This window comes from Hyaena hyaena, unplaced genomic scaffold (assembly GCF_003009895.1).
Source record: "Hyaena hyaena isolate Hyena2069 unplaced genomic scaffold, ASM300989v1 scaffold_187, whole genome shotgun sequence".
Classification (NCBI taxonomy): domain Eukaryota; kingdom Metazoa; phylum Chordata; class Mammalia; order Carnivora; family Hyaenidae; genus Hyaena; species Hyaena hyaena.
This window is the reverse complement of record NW_024080820.1, coordinates 679,549-700,338: the sequence shown is the minus strand read 5'-3', so window position 1 is coordinate 700,338 and position 20,790 is coordinate 679,549. Positions and strand designations below refer to the sequence as shown.

Below are 20,790 nucleotides of genomic sequence, written 5' to 3'. Positions count from 1 at the left end.
TCTCAGCTGTAAACTGGGAATAAATAGGGTTATTGTGAATAATTAGTTAATACATTTATATTAAGACCCTTTGAATAGTGTCTGGCACTTAACAAACGCTATTTAAACATTAGATATTTATTATTAATATAGAGAATTGAAGTTGAAGAGTTGTATATAGACGGTAGTTCCAAGCAGCAGTCAATATATTTCTTAATCCCAGTCAGAGACCCAATTTTTTGGTTTATCTTTTTTTTTTAATGTTTATTTTGAGAGTGGGGGTGGGCGGCAGAGAGGGGAAGAGAGAATCTCAAGCAGGATCCCTGTTCAGCGCTCAGCACAGTTTATCTTATTGGAAAAATCAGCACAGTCTACTTTAGGTCATGGCTCTCAACTACTTTCTGTAATAAAATCTACTTTAGGGAGCTGTCATGAAGGTAAAAATCAGCCTCCCTCATGACCTTACTGTAAACTATAAAAAACTATGAGACTTATCCTTTATATCGATTTAGCAATTCGGAAGGGCGCTGTCTCTATTCCAGCCACTTTCCCGCAATACTCCCCAAACTTTCCCTCCCTATTCCTCTACCCCTATGTGTTTTCATTGTTTATCTCCGTCACTGAGAATTCTCCTGCCACCTGAAATCCTGGGGTCAAGGCTAAGGCTGGAGAATAGTCAATTTTGGCCACTCTGACAGGGCTGGGATACCCAACTGGGTTTGAGGTACTGGTGGGAAGGATTTAGTATCCTCTGGAGTTGAGAACTCTTAGGACCCGCCCACCTCCCAATCTTCCGCCCTCTCTGGGCGACGACCCCGCCCAAGCCCCAGAGCACGCCGGGAATTGTAGTTTCCGAAGCCCCGGTGCAAGTCAGCGCACGCGCTCTGAACAACACTCGCTCCCCGAAGCACTCCCGGATAAGGAAGTGGTTAGCGATGCCACGCGTTCTGTGGGCAGTGGATCTGGGCTTCTGGGAGTTGTAGTCACCCGGGGCGGGCGCCGTCGGTAAGGAAACGTAGCTTTCCTTGGGGTCCGCTACTACAGTTGGTCTCCGGCGGGAGGCGAGGGGTCAGTCTTTACTTTTATCCGCACTGCGCTCCCTCTGAGGCTGAGGAGGCGCTTCCCTTGTCCTGGACCCTCCCTCTGCGGCGCTGGATGCTCCTTGCCCTGAGGTCCATTTCTCTGTCTAGTCCTCTGCCTCTCCGGTCCATCTCCTGAACCTGGGCTTAGCGGGGACTCGCCCTCCTAGTAACAGGGCCGCGACCTTCTCAAACCTGGTCCTCGCCCCTCGGGGACCCTCCTCATTCCGCCCCTCACACTGGCTTCCCCCATTGCCCCTTTTCCCCCGCTGCGCTCACCTTCCTCCCACTCATTTTCCCCCCTCTTCCTCTGCAGGGATGGAAGCTTCCTGGCGCCAGGTGGCCGGTGGCCGAGGCCGAGCCCGAGGACGGGCCACTGCGGCCCCCTCTTCGGGAAACGGAATCCATCTTCGCGGCGCCGGAGGGGGCCGAGAGAAGGGGGCAATGGGCGCTGCCGGTCCTGGCCCCGGCCCCAGAGGAGCCCCGGCCCCCGCGGCTGCAGGTATCTCGGCGCGGCGCAGCCCCGCGGGAGTTGAAGCCCCGCAGACTTCCGTAGCCGGTGGTGAGAAAGACTCCGTCCTCGGTTCCGCCGGGAGACGTAGGAAGGCACTCCGGACTCAGAACTGCCTCCCTGCCCTTGCCCTCCTTCACTTACTTCCTTCTCCTTCGGGAGTTTAGTATTGCCCCTACTTCTCCGACCCGTCTAGGAAGCCACTCATTTCGGCGTTCTAGGCAGATTCCCAGCATCTACCTCTTTCACCTTCATTTTAATTGCCATTAATCAGCGTCCCTTCTCTGACCGGCGTTCTTTTCTTTATTCTTTTTTGCCTACCGAATCCCTAGACCAAAAGTTGCAAATTGTGGTGCAGGGTTCTGATTTAGCCTGTAGTTTGGTTTGGTTAACGCAGTCCTTGAAACCTGAATTGGTCGTCAGCAGGATTTAGGATTTTTGGATTTTCTCTTTAAAATCTCATAAAAATCTGGTTCATAACTTTTTTTTATTAAAATAGGATCGTGTGGCTTCATTGCCTTTGTGCATGGCAACAGTCGACTTGCAGAAATGCCTGTTCAGGCACTCCATTTCACGGGGGCTCTCCTATCTCGGGGCCAGTTGTCATTTTCCATCTTTGCCAGATTGCTTTAGTTTAGTACCTTTGGTTGTCTGTGCCCTGTGAGCACTTGAGCTTGAGGTATTTTTCTCATGTTTCCTGTCCTTTTCCAGATGTACCTGATGCGGCCGCCCCTGGAATGTCAGTATCCTTCATCCAAGGCTGTTTGGGTGGAGCCTGAAAATCCTCAGGCAACCGAATTGTCAGGGCTGAGGCAGGACTGCATGAGGCTAAGGATATAATCCCCCAAATCATTTTAGCTTTATGTTTGGAATTTATTTGTCTGAGTATATTATTTGAGGGAAGGAGCAAGTTGAGCTTGAGTGCTTTTTTTCCTGAGCTACTTTTAAAGTTGTTTATTCTCATAGGTTGCAGTCACTGAGTTTATTTTAATTCCAATATAGTTAACATACAGCATTATATTAGTTTCAGGCATACAATATAGTGATGCAGCAGTTCCATACCTACCCGGTGCTGGTCACACCAGCGGCCTCCTTAACCCCTGTTATCTCTTTCCCCCATTCCCCCACCCCTTCCCCTCCGGTAGCAGTTATGAGTTTATGAGAGTGGTGCTGAAATGTGCAAGTTGGAGACCAAGAACAGTTTCGGTAACATTTCTTGGATTTTGCGGATAGTAGAAAAGCAAGTATTCTTCCCTGTATACGTGAGATTTGACTGTGAGAAATAATGTCCATAGGAAGTTTGTTGTGTCACCTTTCTTTGAGCTGATCTTATGTGGACACATTGATCGGGTTATGGACATTTTTATGATATCTTCTGATTCAGCCTTTAAAAAATGTATCCTTGGGGCACCTGAATGGCTCAGTCTTAGTTAAGCAACTGACTCTTGGTTTTGGCTCAGGTCATAATCTCGAGGTTTCGGGAGTTTGAGTCCTCCATCTGCCCGAGCTGGAGCTTACAGCACAGGGCCTGCTTGGGATTCTCTCTCTCCAACTCTCTGCCCCTCCCCTACTCGTGCTGTCTCTGTCTCTCTCAAGATAAATAAATAAATGTATTAAATAAATAAATAAATACATGTATCCTTAAGTACTATTTTTCCACAATTAAGGACATTTATCATCTCTCTTATTGCACATCAAGTTTTGAGGCCTATGTCTCATAGCCATTACTTTTTTCCTAATACGCAAAGATTCTTCTAAAGGCACTGTATGCATTTCTTTGTTTTACTTGAAATGCTGAAATAATCCCCACCTAAACTGGCTTTAAGATGTAAATTTTGATTTCATGAGGGAATAAGAGATAAAAACACCATTAAGTACAAATGCACTGCCCAGATTAAAAAAGTTTATCCTGGTAGTGGCTTATCAGTTTCAAGCATACAGTTTAATTTTAAATTAGTGATTTACAATTTTAAATAAGTATATTTAAAATCCTCTCAATAGGGACACTAATAAATTCAGATCAATTCAGTGTGTTTGGAGCTCCTTTCTTAAAACTGGTTCTTGTCCATAAGACTTTAATAGTTACTTAGTGCTTAAAGTTCCTCTGGTCCTTGCCCCTAAGTAGTGGGGAATACGCTATGAAGTGATCTAATTCTTTTTGTGTTATTATTTAGCTGGGTAACAACATGAGAAGTATAGTCAGCGATAAAGAGAATAGTGGAAGAACTAATCAATTTATTTAACATTTCTTTTTGGAATGAAGCTGTTTTAAGAACCACATTTTCTGTATTGGCAACATTCTGTGTGGATTAATGTTAAACATACATATTTTACTACCACACTTTAATAAAGGCACAAAGTCCTTGAGCTTTCTAAGGGCAGATTATAAAATAACGGGTATGCAGTGAATATTGTTTGTGCAAAATTTTTGGTGGGCCAGGCAAGGCTGGGCTGTTGTGGGGAGAGGAGCGTTTGAGAAAGCACTCGCTTTAACTGATTCTGAGGTGTTCTCAGTTGGCATGTTTCCCACCTCTTAAAAATCACTGTGTTTCAGGGGCGCCTGGGTGGCTTAGTCGGTTAAGCGTCCGACTTTCGCTTGGGTCGTGATCTCGCGGTTCGTGGGTTCAAGCCCCGCGTCGGGCTCTGTGCTGACTGCCAGCTCAGAGCCTGGAGCCTGTTTCAGAGTCTATGACTCCCTCTCTCTCTGACCCTCCCCTGCTCACGCTGTCTCTCTCTCTCCTAGAAATAAATAAAACATTAAAAAAAAAAATTAAAAAAAAAATCACTATTTCATTTGTTTTTAAACGTCCCATTGAAAAATTTTTTAATGTCCTTATTTTGGGGTTGGTTACAGTCTTTTGATGCTTTTATCATATGTTTATAATTTTTTAATTGATTTGTTAGTCACTGTTTCTAGAACAATTTGCTGCATTTAGCAGGATATTTTAAGAAGGTGAAAGTTTTCATTGTAGTATTCTCTTTTTTTAAAAATATTTTATTTTTTATTTGAGAGAGGGTGCATGAGCGTGAACAAGGAGAGAGGGGCAGAGGGAGAGAAAAATCTCTTTACATGTTCAGCGAGGTGCCTGATGCAGGGCTGGATCCCATGATCCGGGGATCATGACCTGAGCCCAAATCAAGAGTGGCTTGCTCAACTGATCGAGCCATCCAAGTGCCCCAGTGGTAGTACTCTCTTTAGTTATGTGACAAGAAACTTGAAAATGCTTTTTTTGTGTGTGTGCATAAAGCATAGCAGAATGCTCCAAATGTGACTTTAAATCTGTGCTTTTAGAGATTGTTTTGAAGAAATGAAACTAATTTTTTTTCTTTTAAACAGAGCTCATGTCTCAAAGGAAATTTGAGGAAATCAAGAAGGCCAATCAAGCTGCAGCCAAAAAACTTGTTGAAGAACACTTCAGCTCTTCCTCTGAAGAAGAAGGAGATGAAGATTTTGAAGGAAAACAGGGAAAAATAGTTGCTAATACATTTACAACTTACACTACTCAGACAGGTGCTGTATAGTCTTTTAAATTTTGATTTTTTAAATTTTTTTATTTAAATTCCAGTTAACATATAGTGTAATACTAGTTTCATGTGTACAATTTAGTGATTGAGTGCTTATATATAAAACCCGGGACCCGTTACAACATGTGTGCTCCCATCACCTATTTAGCCCCACCCCCATCTCCTTCTAGTAACCATCAACTTGTTAAGAGTCTGTTTCTTGGTTTGCGTCTTGCTTTTATCCACCTATGATCATTTGTTTTGTTTAGAAAATTCCACATATGAGGGGCGCCTGGGTGGCTTAGTCGGTGAAGCGTCCGACTTTCGCTTAGGTCACGATCTCGCGGTTCGTGGGTTCGAGCCCCGCGTCGGGCTCTGTGCTGACTGCCAGCTCAGAGCCAGGAGCCTGTTTCAGTCTGTGACTCCCTCTCTCTCTGACCCTCCCCTGCTCACGCTGTCTCTCTCCCTCTCTCCTAGAAATAAATAAAACATTAAAAAAAAAATTAAAAAAAAAAAATTCCACATATGAGTGAAATCATATGGTATTTGTCTTCCTCTGACTGACTTATTTCGCTTGGCCTAATACTCTAGCTCTATCCATATCATTGCAAGTGGCAAGGTTTCATTCATTTTTTTATGGTTCAGTAATATCCCATTGTATATATAAACCACAACTTCTTTATCCATTCATCAGTCAAGGGACATTTGGGCTCTTTCAATAATTTGGCTATTATAGATAGTGCTACTACAAATACAGGGGTGGATTTATGTCTTTAAGTTAGTATTTTTGTATTCTTTGGGTAAATGCCTAGTAGTGGACTTGTTGGATTGTAGGGTAGTTCCACTTTTAACTTTTTGAGGAAACTCCATACTGTTTTCCAGAGTGGCTGTACCAGTTTGCATCCCCACCAACGGTGTAAGAGGGTTCCCCTTTCTCCACATCCTTGCCAACACCTTTTGTTTCTTGTGTTGTTGATTTTAGCCATTCTGACAGGCGTGAGGTGATATCTCATTGTAGTTTTGATTTATGTTTCTCTGATGGTAAGTGATGCTGAACATCTTTTCATGTCTGTTGGCCATGTGGATGTCTTCTTTGGAGAAATGTCTGTTCATGTTTTCTGCCTGTTTTTTATTTATTTACTTTTAATTTTTTTTTAAATGTTTATTTTTGAGAGTGAGAGAGACAGAGTGTGGGTGGGGGAGGGACAGAGTGAGGGAGACAGAGAATCTGAAACAGGCTCCAGACTCTGAGCTGTCAGCACAGAGCCTGACGTGGGGCTCGAACTCATGGACTATGAAATCATGACCTGAACCAAAGTCAGACACTCAACCACCTGAGCCACCCAGGTGCCCCTTCTTCTGCTTGTTTTTTAATTGAATTATTTATTTTTTGGGTGTTGAGTTTTATAAGATCTTTTTATTTTAGATACTAGCCCTTTATCAGAAATGTCATTTACAGATATCTTCTCCCATTCTGTATGTTGCCTTTTAGTTTTCTTAACTGTTTCCTTTGCTGTGCAGAAGCTTTTTATTTTGATGAGGTCCCAATAGTTCATTTTTTGCTTTTGTTTCCCTTGCCTTGGGAGACATACCTAGTAAGAAGTTACTATGCTGATGTCAGAGAAGTTGCTTCCTGCTTTCTCTAGGATTTTTATGGTTTCCTGTCTTACATTTAGGTCTTTAATCCATTTTGAATTCAATTTTGTGTATGGTATGAGAAAGTGGTCCAGTTTCATTCTTTTGGGTATTGCTGTCCAGTTTCCCAACTCTGTTTGTTGAAGAGACTTTTTCCCATTGGATATTCTTTCCTGCTTTGTTGGAGATTTATTGACCATATAGTTGTGGGTTCATTTGAGTTTTCTATTCTGTTCTATTGTTCTATGTGTCTGTTTTTGTGCCAGGACCATACTGTTTTGATGATTACAGCTTTGTAATATAACTTGAAGTCTGGAATTGTGATGCCTCCATATTTGCTTTTCTTTTTCAAGGTTACTTTGGCTTTTGGGGTTCTTTCGTGGTTCCATAAAATTTTAGAATTGCTTGTGAAAACAAATGTCTGTGAAAAATGCAGGTGGTATTTTGATAGATTGCATTAAATGTATAGATTGCTTTGAGTGATACAGGTATTTTAACAATGTTTGTTCTTCCAATCCATGAGCATGGAATGTCTTTCCATTCTTTGTGTCATCTTCAGCTTCTTTCCTCAGCATTTGATAGTTTTCAGAGTACAGATCTTTCACTTCTTTGGTTAGGTTTATTCCTAGGTGTATTATGGTTTTTGGTGCAATTGTAAATGAGATTGATTCTTTGATCATTCTTTTCGATGCTTTGTTATTAGTTATAGAAAAGCAACAGATTTCTGTTTGTTGATTTTGTATCCTGTTACTTAACTGAATTCATGTGTCAGTTCTAGCAGTTTTTTGCTGGTGTCTTTTAGGTTTTCTGTATAGAGTATTTTATCTGTGAAGAGTGAAAATTTTACTTCTCCCTCACCAGTTTGGATGCCTTTCATTTCTTTTTGTTGTCTGGTTGCTCTGGCTAGGACATCCATTATGATGTTAAGTAATATGGTGGTGGTCAGATTGTTTTGTTCCTGACCACAGAGGAAAAGCTCTCAGTTTTTCCCCATTGAGGGTGATCTCAGATGTGGGTTTTTCATATATGGCCTTTATTATGTTGAGGTATCTTCCCTCTAAATGTACTTTGTTGAGGATTTTTATTGTATTTTGTATTGTGTGTTGTATTTTGTTAGATGCTTTTTCTGCATCTTTTGAAAGGATCATATGGTTCATATACTTTTTTTTTATCAATATGGTGTATCATGTTGATTGATTTGCAATATGGAACCACCTTTGCAGCCCTATAGGAATACATTCTATTTGTTTGTGGTGAATCATTCTAATGTAATGTTGGGTTTGGTTTGCTAGCATTCTTACTGAGAAGTTTTGCATCCATATTTATCAGGGATAATTGGCCTGTAGTTCTTTTTTTTAGTGGATCTTTATCCGGTTTGGTGGCAGAGTAATGCTGACCTTATAGTATGAATTTGGAAGTTTTCCTTTTCTATTTTTGAAATAGTTTGAGAAGAAAAGGTATTAACTCTTCATTAGATATTTGGTAAAATTTGCCCATGAAGCCATCTGGCCCTGGACTTTTGTTTATTGGGAGATTTTTTTTTTTTTTATTACTGTTGAATTTCTTTCCTGGTTATCTGTTCAAGTTTTCTATTCCTGTTTCAGTTTTGGTCATTTATATGTTTCTAGGAATTTATCCATTTCTTCCAGATTCTCCAATTTGTTGGCATGTAGTTTTTCATAATATTCTTGTAATTTTTGTATTTCTGTGGTTTTGGTTGAGATCTCTCCTCCTTGTCTGTGATTTTATTTTTTGGGGTCTGTTCTCTTTTTGATATGTCTGGCTTGAGGTTTATCAATTTTAATTTTTTCAAGGAACCAGCTCCTTGTTTCATTGATCTGTTATATTACTTACTTAGTTTTTATATCATTTACTTCTGCTCTAACCTCTCTTATTTCCTGTCTTTTGCTGGCTTTGGGCTTTGTTGTTCTTTTTCTAGCTCGTTTAGATGTAAGGTTAGGTGGTTTATTTGAGATTTTTCCTGCTTCTTATGGTAGGCTTGTATTGCTATATACTTCTCTCTTAGGAGTACTTTTGTTGCATCCCAAAGGTTTTGGACCAGTGTATTTTCATTTTCCTTTGTTTCCACATATTTTCTTTATTTCCTTTTTTAATTTCCTGGTTGACTCATTCATTCTTTAGTAGGATCTTCTTTAACCTCCATATATTTTTGGTCTTTCCAGATTTTGTCTTGTGGTTGATTTCAAGTTTCGTGTTGTTGTGGTCAGAAAATATGCATGGTGTGATGTCAGCCTTTTTGTACTTAAGGCTTGATTTGTGACGTATATGATCTGTTCTGGAGAATGTCCCATGGGTACTTGCAAAGAATGTATATTCTGTTGCTGTCGTGTAGAATGTTCTGAATATATCTGTTAAGTCCATTTGGTCCATGTGTCAGTCAAAGCCTTGTTTTCCTGTTGACTTTCTGTTAGATGATCTGTCCATTGATGTGTGTGGGGTGTTAAAGTCCCCTAATATTACTGTATTATTATCAATGGGTTCCTTTATGTTTGTTACCATTTTATATATTTGGGTGCTTTTTGTTGGGTGCATAAATATTTACAGTTGGTAGATCTTCTTGTTAGATTGTCCCTTTATTATGATATAGTGCTGTTTTCATGTCTTGTGACAGTCTTTGGTTTAAAGCCTAGTTTTTCCAATATAAGCGTTGCTACTGGCTTTCTTTTGATTTCCTTTTGAATGATAGATGTTTCTCCATCCCCTTACTTTCAATTTGCAGGTGACTTTAGGTCTAAGACGGGTCTAAGACGAGTCTCTTATAGGCAGCATATAGATGGGTCTTGTCTTTTTTAATCCATTATGATATTCTGTGTCTTTTGATTGGCACATTTAGTCCATTTAGATTCAGAGGAATTATTGGTATGTATTCACTGCCATTTTATTTTTTGTTTTGTCGTTGTTTCTGGAGATTTTCTCTGATCCTTTGTCACTTTGGTTTTTCTTTTTCACTCAAAGAGTCCTATTTAATATTGCTTGCAGGGCTGATTTTTTGCTCAAGAATACCTTTAGTTTTTGTTTGTCTGGGAAACTCTTTATCTTTCCTTCTATTCTGATAGCTTTGCTGAAGAGAGTATTCATGGCTGCAGAGTTTTGCCATTCAGCACTGTGAGTCTATCATGCCATTCCCTCTGGCTTGCCAAGTTTCAGTTGAGAACTCTGCAGCCGGCCTTATAGGCCTTCCCTTGTAAGTTAAGGACTTCTTTTGCTGCTTTTAAGATATTTTCTTTATCACTGTATTTTGCATATTTGGCCTGCTTTTGTTGATTTCAATGGGAGTTCTTTGTGCCTCTGGGATCTGGATGGTTTAGGGAAGGTTTCAGGTATGATTTCCTCAAATAAGTTTTCTGCCCCCTGTTCTCTCTCTTCTTCTCCTGGGACTCCTTTAATATGAGGGTTATTACATCTGATGGAGTCACTGAGTTCCCTAAGTCATAACTCGTGATCCATAATTCTTCTTTTTTCTTTGTTCAACTTCATTATTTTCATTATATTGTCTTCTATGCCATTTATTCATTCCTCTGCTTCTTCCAGCCTTGTCTTCATTGCATTAAGCCTGTTTCCAGTCTCACTTACTGTATTTTTCACTTCCGACTGATTCTTTTTTAACTCTTTCATTCCTGCACTAAGGGTCTCCCTGATGTCTTCCTTTCTTTTGTCAAGCCCAGTGAGTATCCTTATGATTGTTGCTTTAAATTCTCCATGAGGCATGTTACATATCTGTTTCACTTAGATCTCTAGCTGTGACTTTATCTTGTTCTTTCATTTGGGATGAATTCCTCCATCTTGGCATTTAGTCTAAGTCTCTGACGCCTTCTGTGTGTTAGAAAAGGCTGTATGTTTCCTGCTTCTGAGAGTAATGGCTTTATGAAGAAGAGGTCATATAAGTGTGCAGGGCCTAGCGCTTCAGGGAGTGTCTCTGGTGTGCGCTGCCTGACCCTGCGTTCTCAGGCCAGTCGTCTGCAGAGGCTGTCCTCGCCTGCAGCGGGCAGGGTTTGGGCCTTAGCCAGAATGTGGCAAGTTTTACTTATGTGTGCTCTGGTCTGCTTGTTAAATGAGACCTGATACTACTTCCACTAGAACTGAAGCTCTGCAGAACTCTGGTCAGGAGATGTGGTGTGGGCAGGGTTTATTCTAGTTCTGCTGTGCGAGGACAGAAGCAAGCTTGACAGAGAGGGTCAGTCCTGCCAGAGCACAGGGGTGTGGGACTTTGTATAAGCAGGTTAGGCAGCCCATGTTGGTGCTGCCCTGCTTTACCACAGGTGGTTCTGTGTTTATACTGAGGGGTGGGGGAAGGAAATGGCACCCGCTGGCTCCTTTGTCCATCTCTGAACACTGCCTCTCAAAGGATGTACTCTAAGAGGAGTGAATAATTATCCCTTGTGTACCCCAGGCGTTTTTCAGATTGCAGTGACCACACTGTCTGCCCCCAGGCGGTTTGCTTGCCTTCTCCCCGGGAGCAGTGCGGTGCTGTCAGGCCTCGGTGCCAGCCAAGCCCGATGGCCTTTACAACTCTAGCCTTTAAGCCCCACTGTTGCAAGAACTCATGAAAATCTGCCCCTCATCTTCCTAGCTGGTTTGGGGGAAATTTTCTAGTGCATTCTGTCTGCTATGTACTCCTCTCTCTCATGACATTCTCTGAGACCAGGGCTGCTTCCCCTCCACAGTACTTGTGATCTATTTCTCCCCTAAACCAGGTCTCCGCCCTGCCTATTCTTTGGTGTGGCTTCTTCTTTCCCCTTAGTTGTGGAATTTGTTCTGTCAGTCTTCAGGTTGATTTCTGGGGTATTTAGAATGATTTGATAGTATCTAGTTGTGTTCCAGGGAAGAGACCAGTCTAGGGTACTACTCTGTCGCTGTCTTAGCTCACCCTAGATTGACTTTTTTGACATCAATGAAAATATATTTCTGACTTTTATACATTAAAAAATTTTTTTTAATGTTTGTTTTTGAGAGAGAGAGAAAAAGAGACAGCGTGAGTGGGTGAGGAGCAAAGAGAAGGAGAGACACAGAATCTGAAACAGGCTCCAGGCTCTGAGCTGTCAGCGCAGAGCCTGATGTGGGGCTCGAACTCAGGAACTGTGAGATCATGACCTGAGCTGAAGTCAGACGCTCAACCAACTGAGCCACCCAGGTGCCCCATAATTCTCACTTTTAGAAAGCTACTTTAGTCTATATGGAATAGTTGCTGCATTTTAAGAATGAGCATTTTTATACTGTAGAGTTGAATTTTTGTGCTGAATCTGTTTGAGTTACATGATGTAGAACACTAATCTTTCAACAGAGCAAATAAATGGCAGTGTCCCTTAATAGACTTAGAAGTTCTTCTGTCGGTGTAATTGGCAGTTCATTAGGTTCTGGGAGGGGGATGTCAAAGCTCCCTGAAGTGTGGGGTCAAGTTGTCTCCAGTAATGATTTGGTTGGGCTGGAGGGCTTAAATACTCCCTTAAATCTATTCTTCATCATGTTAAATGTGTTTTGAAGTCAATTTCATTTCTCAACTTTATTCCTTTATATTATATCTTATAAAACTTCTGATTTCATACTTTTTTTTAAGCTAAGCCTTCTCGTATTTGATGTGTACAGTCACATTAAATGCTGTGTGTGTATCTGGTTTGCCCTTTTTAAAAAAATGTTTATTTTGAGAGAGACCACAAGTGGAGATGGGACACAGAGAGAGATTGAGAATCCATAGCAGACTCTGTGCTGTCATGCCGAACAAATCTCGGGGCTCGATCCCATGAACATGACCTGAGCCAAAATCAAGATTGGGGAGCTTAAGTTCAAGCCCCGCATTGGGCTCTCTGTTGTCAGCACACAGTCTATTTTGGATCCTCTTTCTTCTTCTCTCTCTGCCCCTCCACTGCTTGTGCGTGTGTGCTCGCTCTTTCTCTCTGTCTCTCAGAAATAAATAAAAATATTTTTTAAAAAAAGAAGAAAAGAGTCAGAAGTTTAACCAACTGAGCTGACCTGGCACCCCCTCGGTGACCCTTCATACCACATTTGTGTATGAGAGCGAGGGCCACATTGATGCTGCTCTGAAGGATTTGGGGCTAAGTAGATTGAAATTTAAGTGTTTTCAAAAAAAAAATTTTTTTTAATTTATTTATTTCTGAGAGAGAGAGAGAGAGAGACAGCGTGAGCAGGGGAGAATCAGAGAGAGAGGGAGATACAGAGTCCGAAACAGGCTCCAGGCTCTGAGCTAGCTGTCAACACAGAGCCCCGACGCAGGTCTCAAACCCACGAGCCTTGAGATCATGACCTGAGCCGATGGTGGACGCTTAACCGACTTAGCCACCCGGGCGCCCCAAGTGTTTTCACATTTTGTACTTAATGTCATTATTGGAAAGGTGCTGGCATATGTTATCACCGTGAGTTGCCTGAGTGTTCTGATGGCATCATGAGGCCACACACCGTCAAGTAGATTTACCTCATCTGCTAAGGAGTTGAGATTAGACAGCTTAAAGTCTGGCTCAGCCACTGTAGGTTGATAAAGTATGACCTTTATCAACTGGCTTGGCCAGGTAAGTTGATAAAAAGTTACTTTAAGGTTAGGAAGTTTCTTGCTTCTAGAAGACATTATAGAAAGTAACCTTAATTTCCCACTTGAAGAGGACCTCACTTAAAATATTTCTAGATAGAGAGAAGTTTTATTTTTAAATAGAAAATTCAACGCTGTAACTCAGTTATTTCTTTGTAGTGTTGAAAAACATTTTTTATTTATAAGTTACTAATTTTTGGCCTAGCTTTCATCTTAAAGTGTTCAGGTAATTTTTCTTACGTTTTTTGGTTATGTCAAATCCATAAATATTTTGATTCTTGTTCCTTTGTGTTCTCAACTTTACCTGTATCCAAGGAAGGAAATCTTATTACTTGATTTAAGAATAATAAATGTTAAAGTATTGAGGTGTGTCCCATCGCACCTTAGTGAATTAAACAGCGGAACTTTGCCAAAGTTCAGTCTTTTTGTCTGAGTCCAGCCTTTGTATTTTCATGACCCTTCTTTCAAATTCAGAGTTGCATGGGCACCTTCCTGATGAGCGTCTCTATCTTGTTGACCCAAGAACCATTGGCCCATTGAGCATCTGTTGAAAGAGAATTTGTTTCTTCTCTTTTTGTTTACTTGTTTTGTTTACTTCAGTTAGCACCAGAATTTTTCCACCCAAGCCAGAAATCTCGGCTCAGTGATGGCATAGACATAACATGAGTGTGTCTCATCCAGTACTTTCCCCGCCACTGCCCACGTCACACATCTCATCAAAGACAGCACTCTTGCCTTTGAATGTTGGTGTTTAAAAGCAGCACAATCTAATTGTCACCAAGCCCTGCTGAGTTACAGTTTCTATATTTCTTAACTCCCCTCTTCCTCTCTCTACATACTATTATTGCCTAATTCAGTTCCCTACAGCTGTTTAATTTGTGGATTAAATCCATGTTAACTATGAGGTAGATATTACTATTGCTATTATTACTATTTTATTTTTTTTATTATTATTTTTTTTAATTTTATTTATTTCTAAGAGAGAGAGAGAGACAGTGTGAGCAGGGGAGGGTCAGAGAGAGAGGGAGTCACAGACTGAAACAGGCTCCAGTCTCTGAGCTGGCAGTCAGCATAGAGCCCGATGCGGGGCTCGAACCCACGAACCGCTAGATCATGACCTAAGTGAAAGTCGGACGCTTAACCGACTAAGCCACCCAGGCGCCCCTATTATTACTATTTTAAAGATGATAAAATGGAGACAGAAATAGGTAACTTGCTGAAAGTCATTTTTTGCTTTATCTACAGTAGCTGCCTCTTAAGTGGTACTTGAGGCTTCTAGTCTTGGCCTCCTTAGACTCTTCTTTCTTCAGTTGCCAGAGTGATCTTTTTAAAATGCAAGGCTATCCACTGTGACATCTTGGACGGTATACTTAATCCCACAGCCAAACTTGAATACAATTTTCAAAGAAATCTTAAATGAATTTTATAAATGTAAGGTTGGACTTTATTTTGTTAAGCCTGTTTCATCATATCTCAAATTCTATTTTATGTGTGAGCTGTTACATTAGGTAAAATTTAAAATGTTATACAGTTGACCCTTGAACAACCTGGACATGAGCTGTGTGGGTCCATTTATATGTGTATTTTTTAAAATAAATACATGTACAGCATTGTAAATGAATTTTCTCTTCCTTATGATGTTGTTAATAACATTTACTATTTTCTATCTTATTTATTGAGAATATAGCATGTAATACATATACAACATACAAAATATGTTGGTTGATTGTGTTATCAGTAAGGCTTCTGGTCAATAGTTGGCTATTAGTAGTTAAGTTTTAGGGAGTCACAAGCTATACTCAGATTTTTGACTGCACGGTTATTCAAGGGTTAGTTGTACATTTGTTGAAATGCACAGGCAGCTCACAAAATGGGATCACCGAGTCTCCCTTTAAGAATACTCTTTAAATTTCAGTGTTTATTTAAAATAAAACAATTGTCTTTAGTAATTTTATAATACTTTATAGTTGCGGGAGTGATTTTATGTATATTTTGATTAATATTCTAAATTATGTTTATAGATCAAGTTAGCAAAGTAGGGCATGTTTATGTACTTGGGTGTACTATGCGTACTTGGGTGATTTCGGAAAGTAAAGAATTAGCCATGTGTCTTTTTTATTTAACTTTTTTCTTTGGTGGTTTGAACCATTTTATTGCCATGATATTTGTCTATTTTTCTTCGAGACTCTGTTAACCTCTATTGAGGAATCTTTATTGTACCAAAGGTATGTACTTTCATTTCTCTTACACTAAAGTGACTCAGAATATTAAAGATAGTATGCTTTGAGGTAGTTTTTCAGTCTTTCATTTTGCTGTTACTTGTTATTTATTGAATCTCTTGTACCTTTTGCGGCAGCATAGCGTCGTGGTTAAGTAAGCTCACTTTTAGTCAGGCTGAAGTTACTTAATTGTTCTCGCCTCAGTTTTCTCATCTGTAAAATGAAGATAAAAATAGCTCATTTAATCCCACTAAAAGACAGATAGTATAGTGGCTAGCAAATAAATGCTCTGTAATTTCTTACGGAAAATGCAGTTTGGTAATATTTTCTAAGATGTTCATGTTCCCCTTTTAAGTAAAGTTGTGAACATAATTTAATGAGACAAGGTTATTACAGTGTAACGATCTCAGGATCACTTCATTTAACAAGTTTTATTAAGAATATACTATATCTCAACACACATTCTTACAGTTAGGCTAAATGGCTGTGCTGAGCTTTGACTTTCCAGTTTCACTTTGCTTTTAGGTTTGCTTTCCCTTAGTTACCTGACAGCTTGCCCCTCTTGCCTCTGGCTCTGCTCCCACCAAATTCTAAGGACTGTAACAACAGTAAAGGCTAAGACGTTCTTAGAGAGGGCAGATGTACTGTTCTTTAATGTATGCACTTTGTGACCTTTTGACAGCTCATTGGTTGCTTTTTTTTTTTAACTTCTCATTTTTCAACTGTATTTCAAGCAATTGATATGGCTTCAGTTCTCACTTAATGTGATGCTATTAGTGAGTTTGTGTTATTTTCAGATGTTGCTTAACATGAAGTTTTTAATTTTTAAATTTCAAGATGGAGATATGCGTGAATTAGAGCGAACCAAACAGTATATGCATGAAGCTTTCCAAGCAGGAGCCATGACTTGCTTAATTTGTATTGCTTCAGTGAAGAGAAACCAAGCAGTAAGTTTTTCTCTTTATCTAAATTAATGCATCTTCCCAAAATATCTTATTTTGCATTTCTAGTATTTAACTGTTTATTATTCTTTTGCTTATTTTTGTTAAAAAAATGCTTCATTTGTGAATTTTATTTATGAATTGATCTTCATTTTGTAAATCTGAATTTGAAAAAATTACCTCTAAATGAGGATCCAGTATTTTTAGCACTCTTAATATGTGAAGCAAGTATCTTCAGTTTTAATGTATATGTCAGTTTGATAAAGTGTAGCATCTGTAGTTTAGAGATTCCCACAAATTCTGAAATGCTAAAATGCATTATATTCCAACTACTTTCAGCAGATTTAAAAAGAGGTAGATATGGTCCCTGCCTTCAAGGAAGTAGAGCCTGGAGTGAGCTTCTCTTGTGTTTGAAGATACTAGAAAATGGCTATGGTCATTGGGGAGAGATGGATTCAGATATAACTCATGGACTTAGAGGTGCTGCTATGGTCTAATGGTGAAGTTATCAATAAATAAATTTAAAAGAACATTAAGGAAGCAGTTGAGGGGAAGGAATCACTGAATATGGTAGACTCAGCATTTAGATTCACATTAATCTGCTATATAGCAGCATTGCCTAGACACAGAAAATCAGGCCAGATGAGTTGAATTGGTCGTGTAGAGTGAATCAGAATAACATGGATAGGTTATATAGATGGCATGTGCCTTTGTTGTCCAGAGTCACCTCTGGTTGGCTGACTCTGATCTCAGGTACTGTGGATGAATAGTCTTTCTGCATGTGGTTATAGTCCCACCTTAAACACTTGCTGTGTGTGTGGGTTTATTTTTTTATCCTTAATGCTTTCTTCTTGGGAATGGACTCGGCCAGTACACAGGCACTGTGCACAAGCACAGGGGAGTTAATGGGCATTCTACATGGAATTAATTGGTGGATAAATATCCCAGTCTCCTCCCTGCTAGGGGTTGGGGCGTGAGTAATCTGAGATGTGTCTTACATGGTTCTCCAGAGGGTCCCTAATAGGACTGAACGTTGGCCCTTAGTGATAATCAGCACAGCAATTTACCATTTATTAGTATTCTCTCTTCCCCATTTTGTCCCCTCATTGCTGCATCCTAGTTCTTTACTCAGGCACTGCTTTGGGGGTAACTCAAACTAAGAAATTGTCTTATTTTTTTTAATGCTGCTGCCAGATTATGCATTGTGCTCCATGTCTGATTTTATTGAATAGTTGCCATATGTTAAAATGAAAGGGGAATTGGTTTTTGTCATTGAAATGTTGGCAGGTTTTAAAAATTAAACTATTGTAGTGTTCTTTAAATTTTTATATATAGGAGGAGGACACTTGTGGGGATTAGCACTGAGTGTTATGTGGAAACTAATTTGACAATAAACTATTTGTAAAAAAAAAATTTTATATATATATATATTAAGTTTTTTGCTTAATTTTTAGCATTTAACATTAAATGCTAGGTTACTAGATTTTATGTAACAAAAGGCTATATAGAGAATATATGTACCTGCTATATTTCAGGATTCCTTGGTAGCATTATTTATAATTGGAAATAACCTTTCCAATGCCTAACAAGAAATTGGTTAAATAAATGACAATATATAAATCTACATGATATACTATACAGCTGTAAATATCATGTATGAACATATTTAATAACAGTAAATGCTTATAGTATGTTAAAAGACTATAAAGTTACACATCAGAACAACGTAACCTTATTTTTAAAAAAGTTTGTAAGGGGCGCCTGGGTGGCTCAGTCAGTTAAGTGTCTGACTTCGGCTCAGGTCATGATCTCACAGTTCGTGGGTTCGAGCCCTGCCTCGGGCTCTGTGCTGACAGCTAGCTCAGCCTGGAGCCTGCTTCAGATTCTGTATTTCCCTCTCTCTCTGACCCTCCTCTGCTCATGCTGTCTCTCTCTCTCTCTCTCTCTCTCTCTCAGAAATAAATAAAAAACATTAAAAATTTTTTTAAAAAATCATCATTGGAGATGATTCAGAATGTTAGTAAGTAGTTATTTCTAGTGAAATGAATTGGGGTACAGGGGATACAGGAGTGCTGATGCATAGGGGCACATGTACCCCAATGTTCATTGCAGCACTCTCAGCAATAGCCAAAACATGGGAAGAGCCTAAGTGTCCATCAACTGACGAATGGATCAAGAAGATGTGGTTTATCTATACAATGGAATACTACATGGCAATGAGAAAGAATGAAATCTGGCCATGTGTAGCAACATGGATGGACCTTGAGGGTGTTATGCTGAGCAAAATAAGTCAGGCAGAGAAGGACAGATACCGTATGTTTGTACATATAGGTGGATTAGGAGGAACTTAATTGAGGACCATGAGGGAGAAGAAGGGGAAAAATAGTTGGAGAGAGGGAGGGAGGCAAACCATGTGAGACAAACTGAGACAAATGCTGAGAACAAACTGAGGACTGATGGATGTGGGGGGGAAGAGGGGAGATGGGCACGGAGGGGGCCACTGGTGGGGATGAGCACTGGGTATTATATGGAAACCAACTTGACAATAAACTATTAAAAAAAAAAGAAATGAATTGGGGTAATTAGTATTTTTATTCAAAGTGTTTTATACTTAAATAAATAGTTAAGAAGACCATTTATTTCTTCTATTAGAATGGAAGGAAAAGTTTTTTTCTTTTATACCTAAGTAGCCCTTCAAAATAATGTGATGCACATTTTAAAGTATTGTGGAATTATGAAAGAAAATCATTGCATGTGTGTTAATTTCTGATACCTTTGTCTTAGGTTTGGAGCTGTTCGGGATGTTTCTGTATATTTCACATGCCCTGTATTCAGAAGTGGGCTAAAGATAGCCAGTTTCTGGTATCTTCTCCTTTGACAGATGACGATTTTGGAAAGAGAGATTATCCTTGGCCATGGTAACTTTTTGCTAATTTAGTTGGAATAGTAAGTTGTAAAATAAATGAAAATTATAGCTTGTAAGTTGCTTTATTGGCAGTTTCAGGATCCGTGTTGGGCCTTCAATTAGTCATTTGGTCTGTGAAGTTAAGGTACTTTGGTAATGGCTTTTTTTTTTTTTTTCTAATTTGTGTAACTACTTGTTCTTTTCAGAAACTAATAAATCATTCAGACTTTCTTCCGCAAAATGACTCCTTAATTATCCTTTTTAAGGAACTTTAATTTCTTTAAAATTCTATAGGACTAGAATCCTTAATAATTCTAAGAGTTATTTCTCTTCTGGAGTTACTATTAGTACACATTAGTTAGTATCACATTGTAAAAGACTGTCATCTCATGTATTTTGATCATAGGCTTCCTAGTTTTATCTCCAAAATCTCTCAAACTGCAGGTGTATATTACCCAGTCTTAACCAGTTTCTCCACATTTATTTATTAGTATGCTTATTGTTGATGAATATTTGATTGGGAACTTCTGTTACATTTCCAGAAAGAATTGGAGAGTAGAGAATTTGTATCTATGCTAAATAAAGATAATAAAAAATTAATCCATACTGGCAGCTCAGAGGGTAGGTTTACTGTCATGGTAATGAAGCATAAACTCAGGGGTTCTGTGTTCATATATCACTTTCATAACTTACATTTGTAATTTTAAGTACTTTTTCTTAACAGAGGCCCCCAAATTGTGTAAGATTCAGACCTCAGAAAACCTGGACCCGTAATATCTGACATCCCCTTTTTACTACCAGTACTGATGCATTTATAAAACTGTGGTAGTCTAGTTTTTAAAAAACATTTTAGACACACTAATTACTTTGAAAAATAATTCTCAGCATTCTGTGAGGTTTATAGTCCCATGTCAATAATGGGGATATTGAAGTTGATAAAGCAAATTGCTGTGTTCAGCCTTATCTTACTCCTAAATGGTGAAGCCAGGATTTGAAACCTAGGATTTCTGACTTCTGAATTCAGAGGTTTTTCTATTCTGAGTTCTCTCTTATAATACTACTTTTAGAGATATTATTTATTTTCTTCTCAATGAATATTAGCTTCTCTGAAACGTTTTAAAATTTCAGTCTATATTTGTTTTGCTACTGCATCTTATTTATTTGTGGGAGAATTTCAGTGTTCAATAGGTACAGAATTGAACTAGATACTCTGGCTTAGTTTTAGAGATCTAAACCTTCTATATACTTTTTTTTTTTATATTTTTATTTATTTCTAGGAGAGAGAGAGAGCGTGAGCAGGGGAGGGTCAGAGAGAGAGGGAGATACAGACTCTGAAATAGGTTCCAGGCTCTGAGCTGGCAGTCAGCACAGAGCCTGACGCGGGGCTCGAACCCACGAACTGCAAGATCATGACCTAAGTGAAAGTCGGGAGCTTAACAAAAAGCCACCCAGGCGCCC

The 20,790-nt window shown here is 39.3% G+C and overlaps 1 protein-coding gene across 3 annotated transcripts in view; it reads left to right on the top strand.

Annotated features, from left to right (window-relative positions):
* The first annotated feature begins 937 nt into the window (after window positions 1-937).
* Window positions 938-20,790, top strand: part of NFXL1 (nuclear transcription factor, X-box binding like 1) — a 74,559-nt gene continuing 54,706 nt past the window's right edge. Inside the window, exons 1-5 of one of the 3 annotated variants that reach the window (XM_039241116.1) lie at window positions 938-984; window positions 1,375-1,620; window positions 4,907-5,080; window positions 16,324-16,433; window positions 19,212-19,345. In XM_039241116.1, coding sequence (XP_039097047.1) covers window positions 1,377-1,620; window positions 4,907-5,080; window positions 16,324-16,433; window positions 19,212-19,345 — 662 coding nt within the window. In that variant the 5' untranslated portion in view covers window positions 938-984; window positions 1,375-1,376. Of the gene's footprint in view, window positions 1,048-1,374; window positions 1,621-4,906; window positions 5,081-16,323; window positions 16,434-19,211; window positions 19,346-20,790 lie in introns of all 3 variants that reach the window. The other 2 variants (XM_039241117.1, XM_039241115.1) reach the window with 2 other exon arrangements.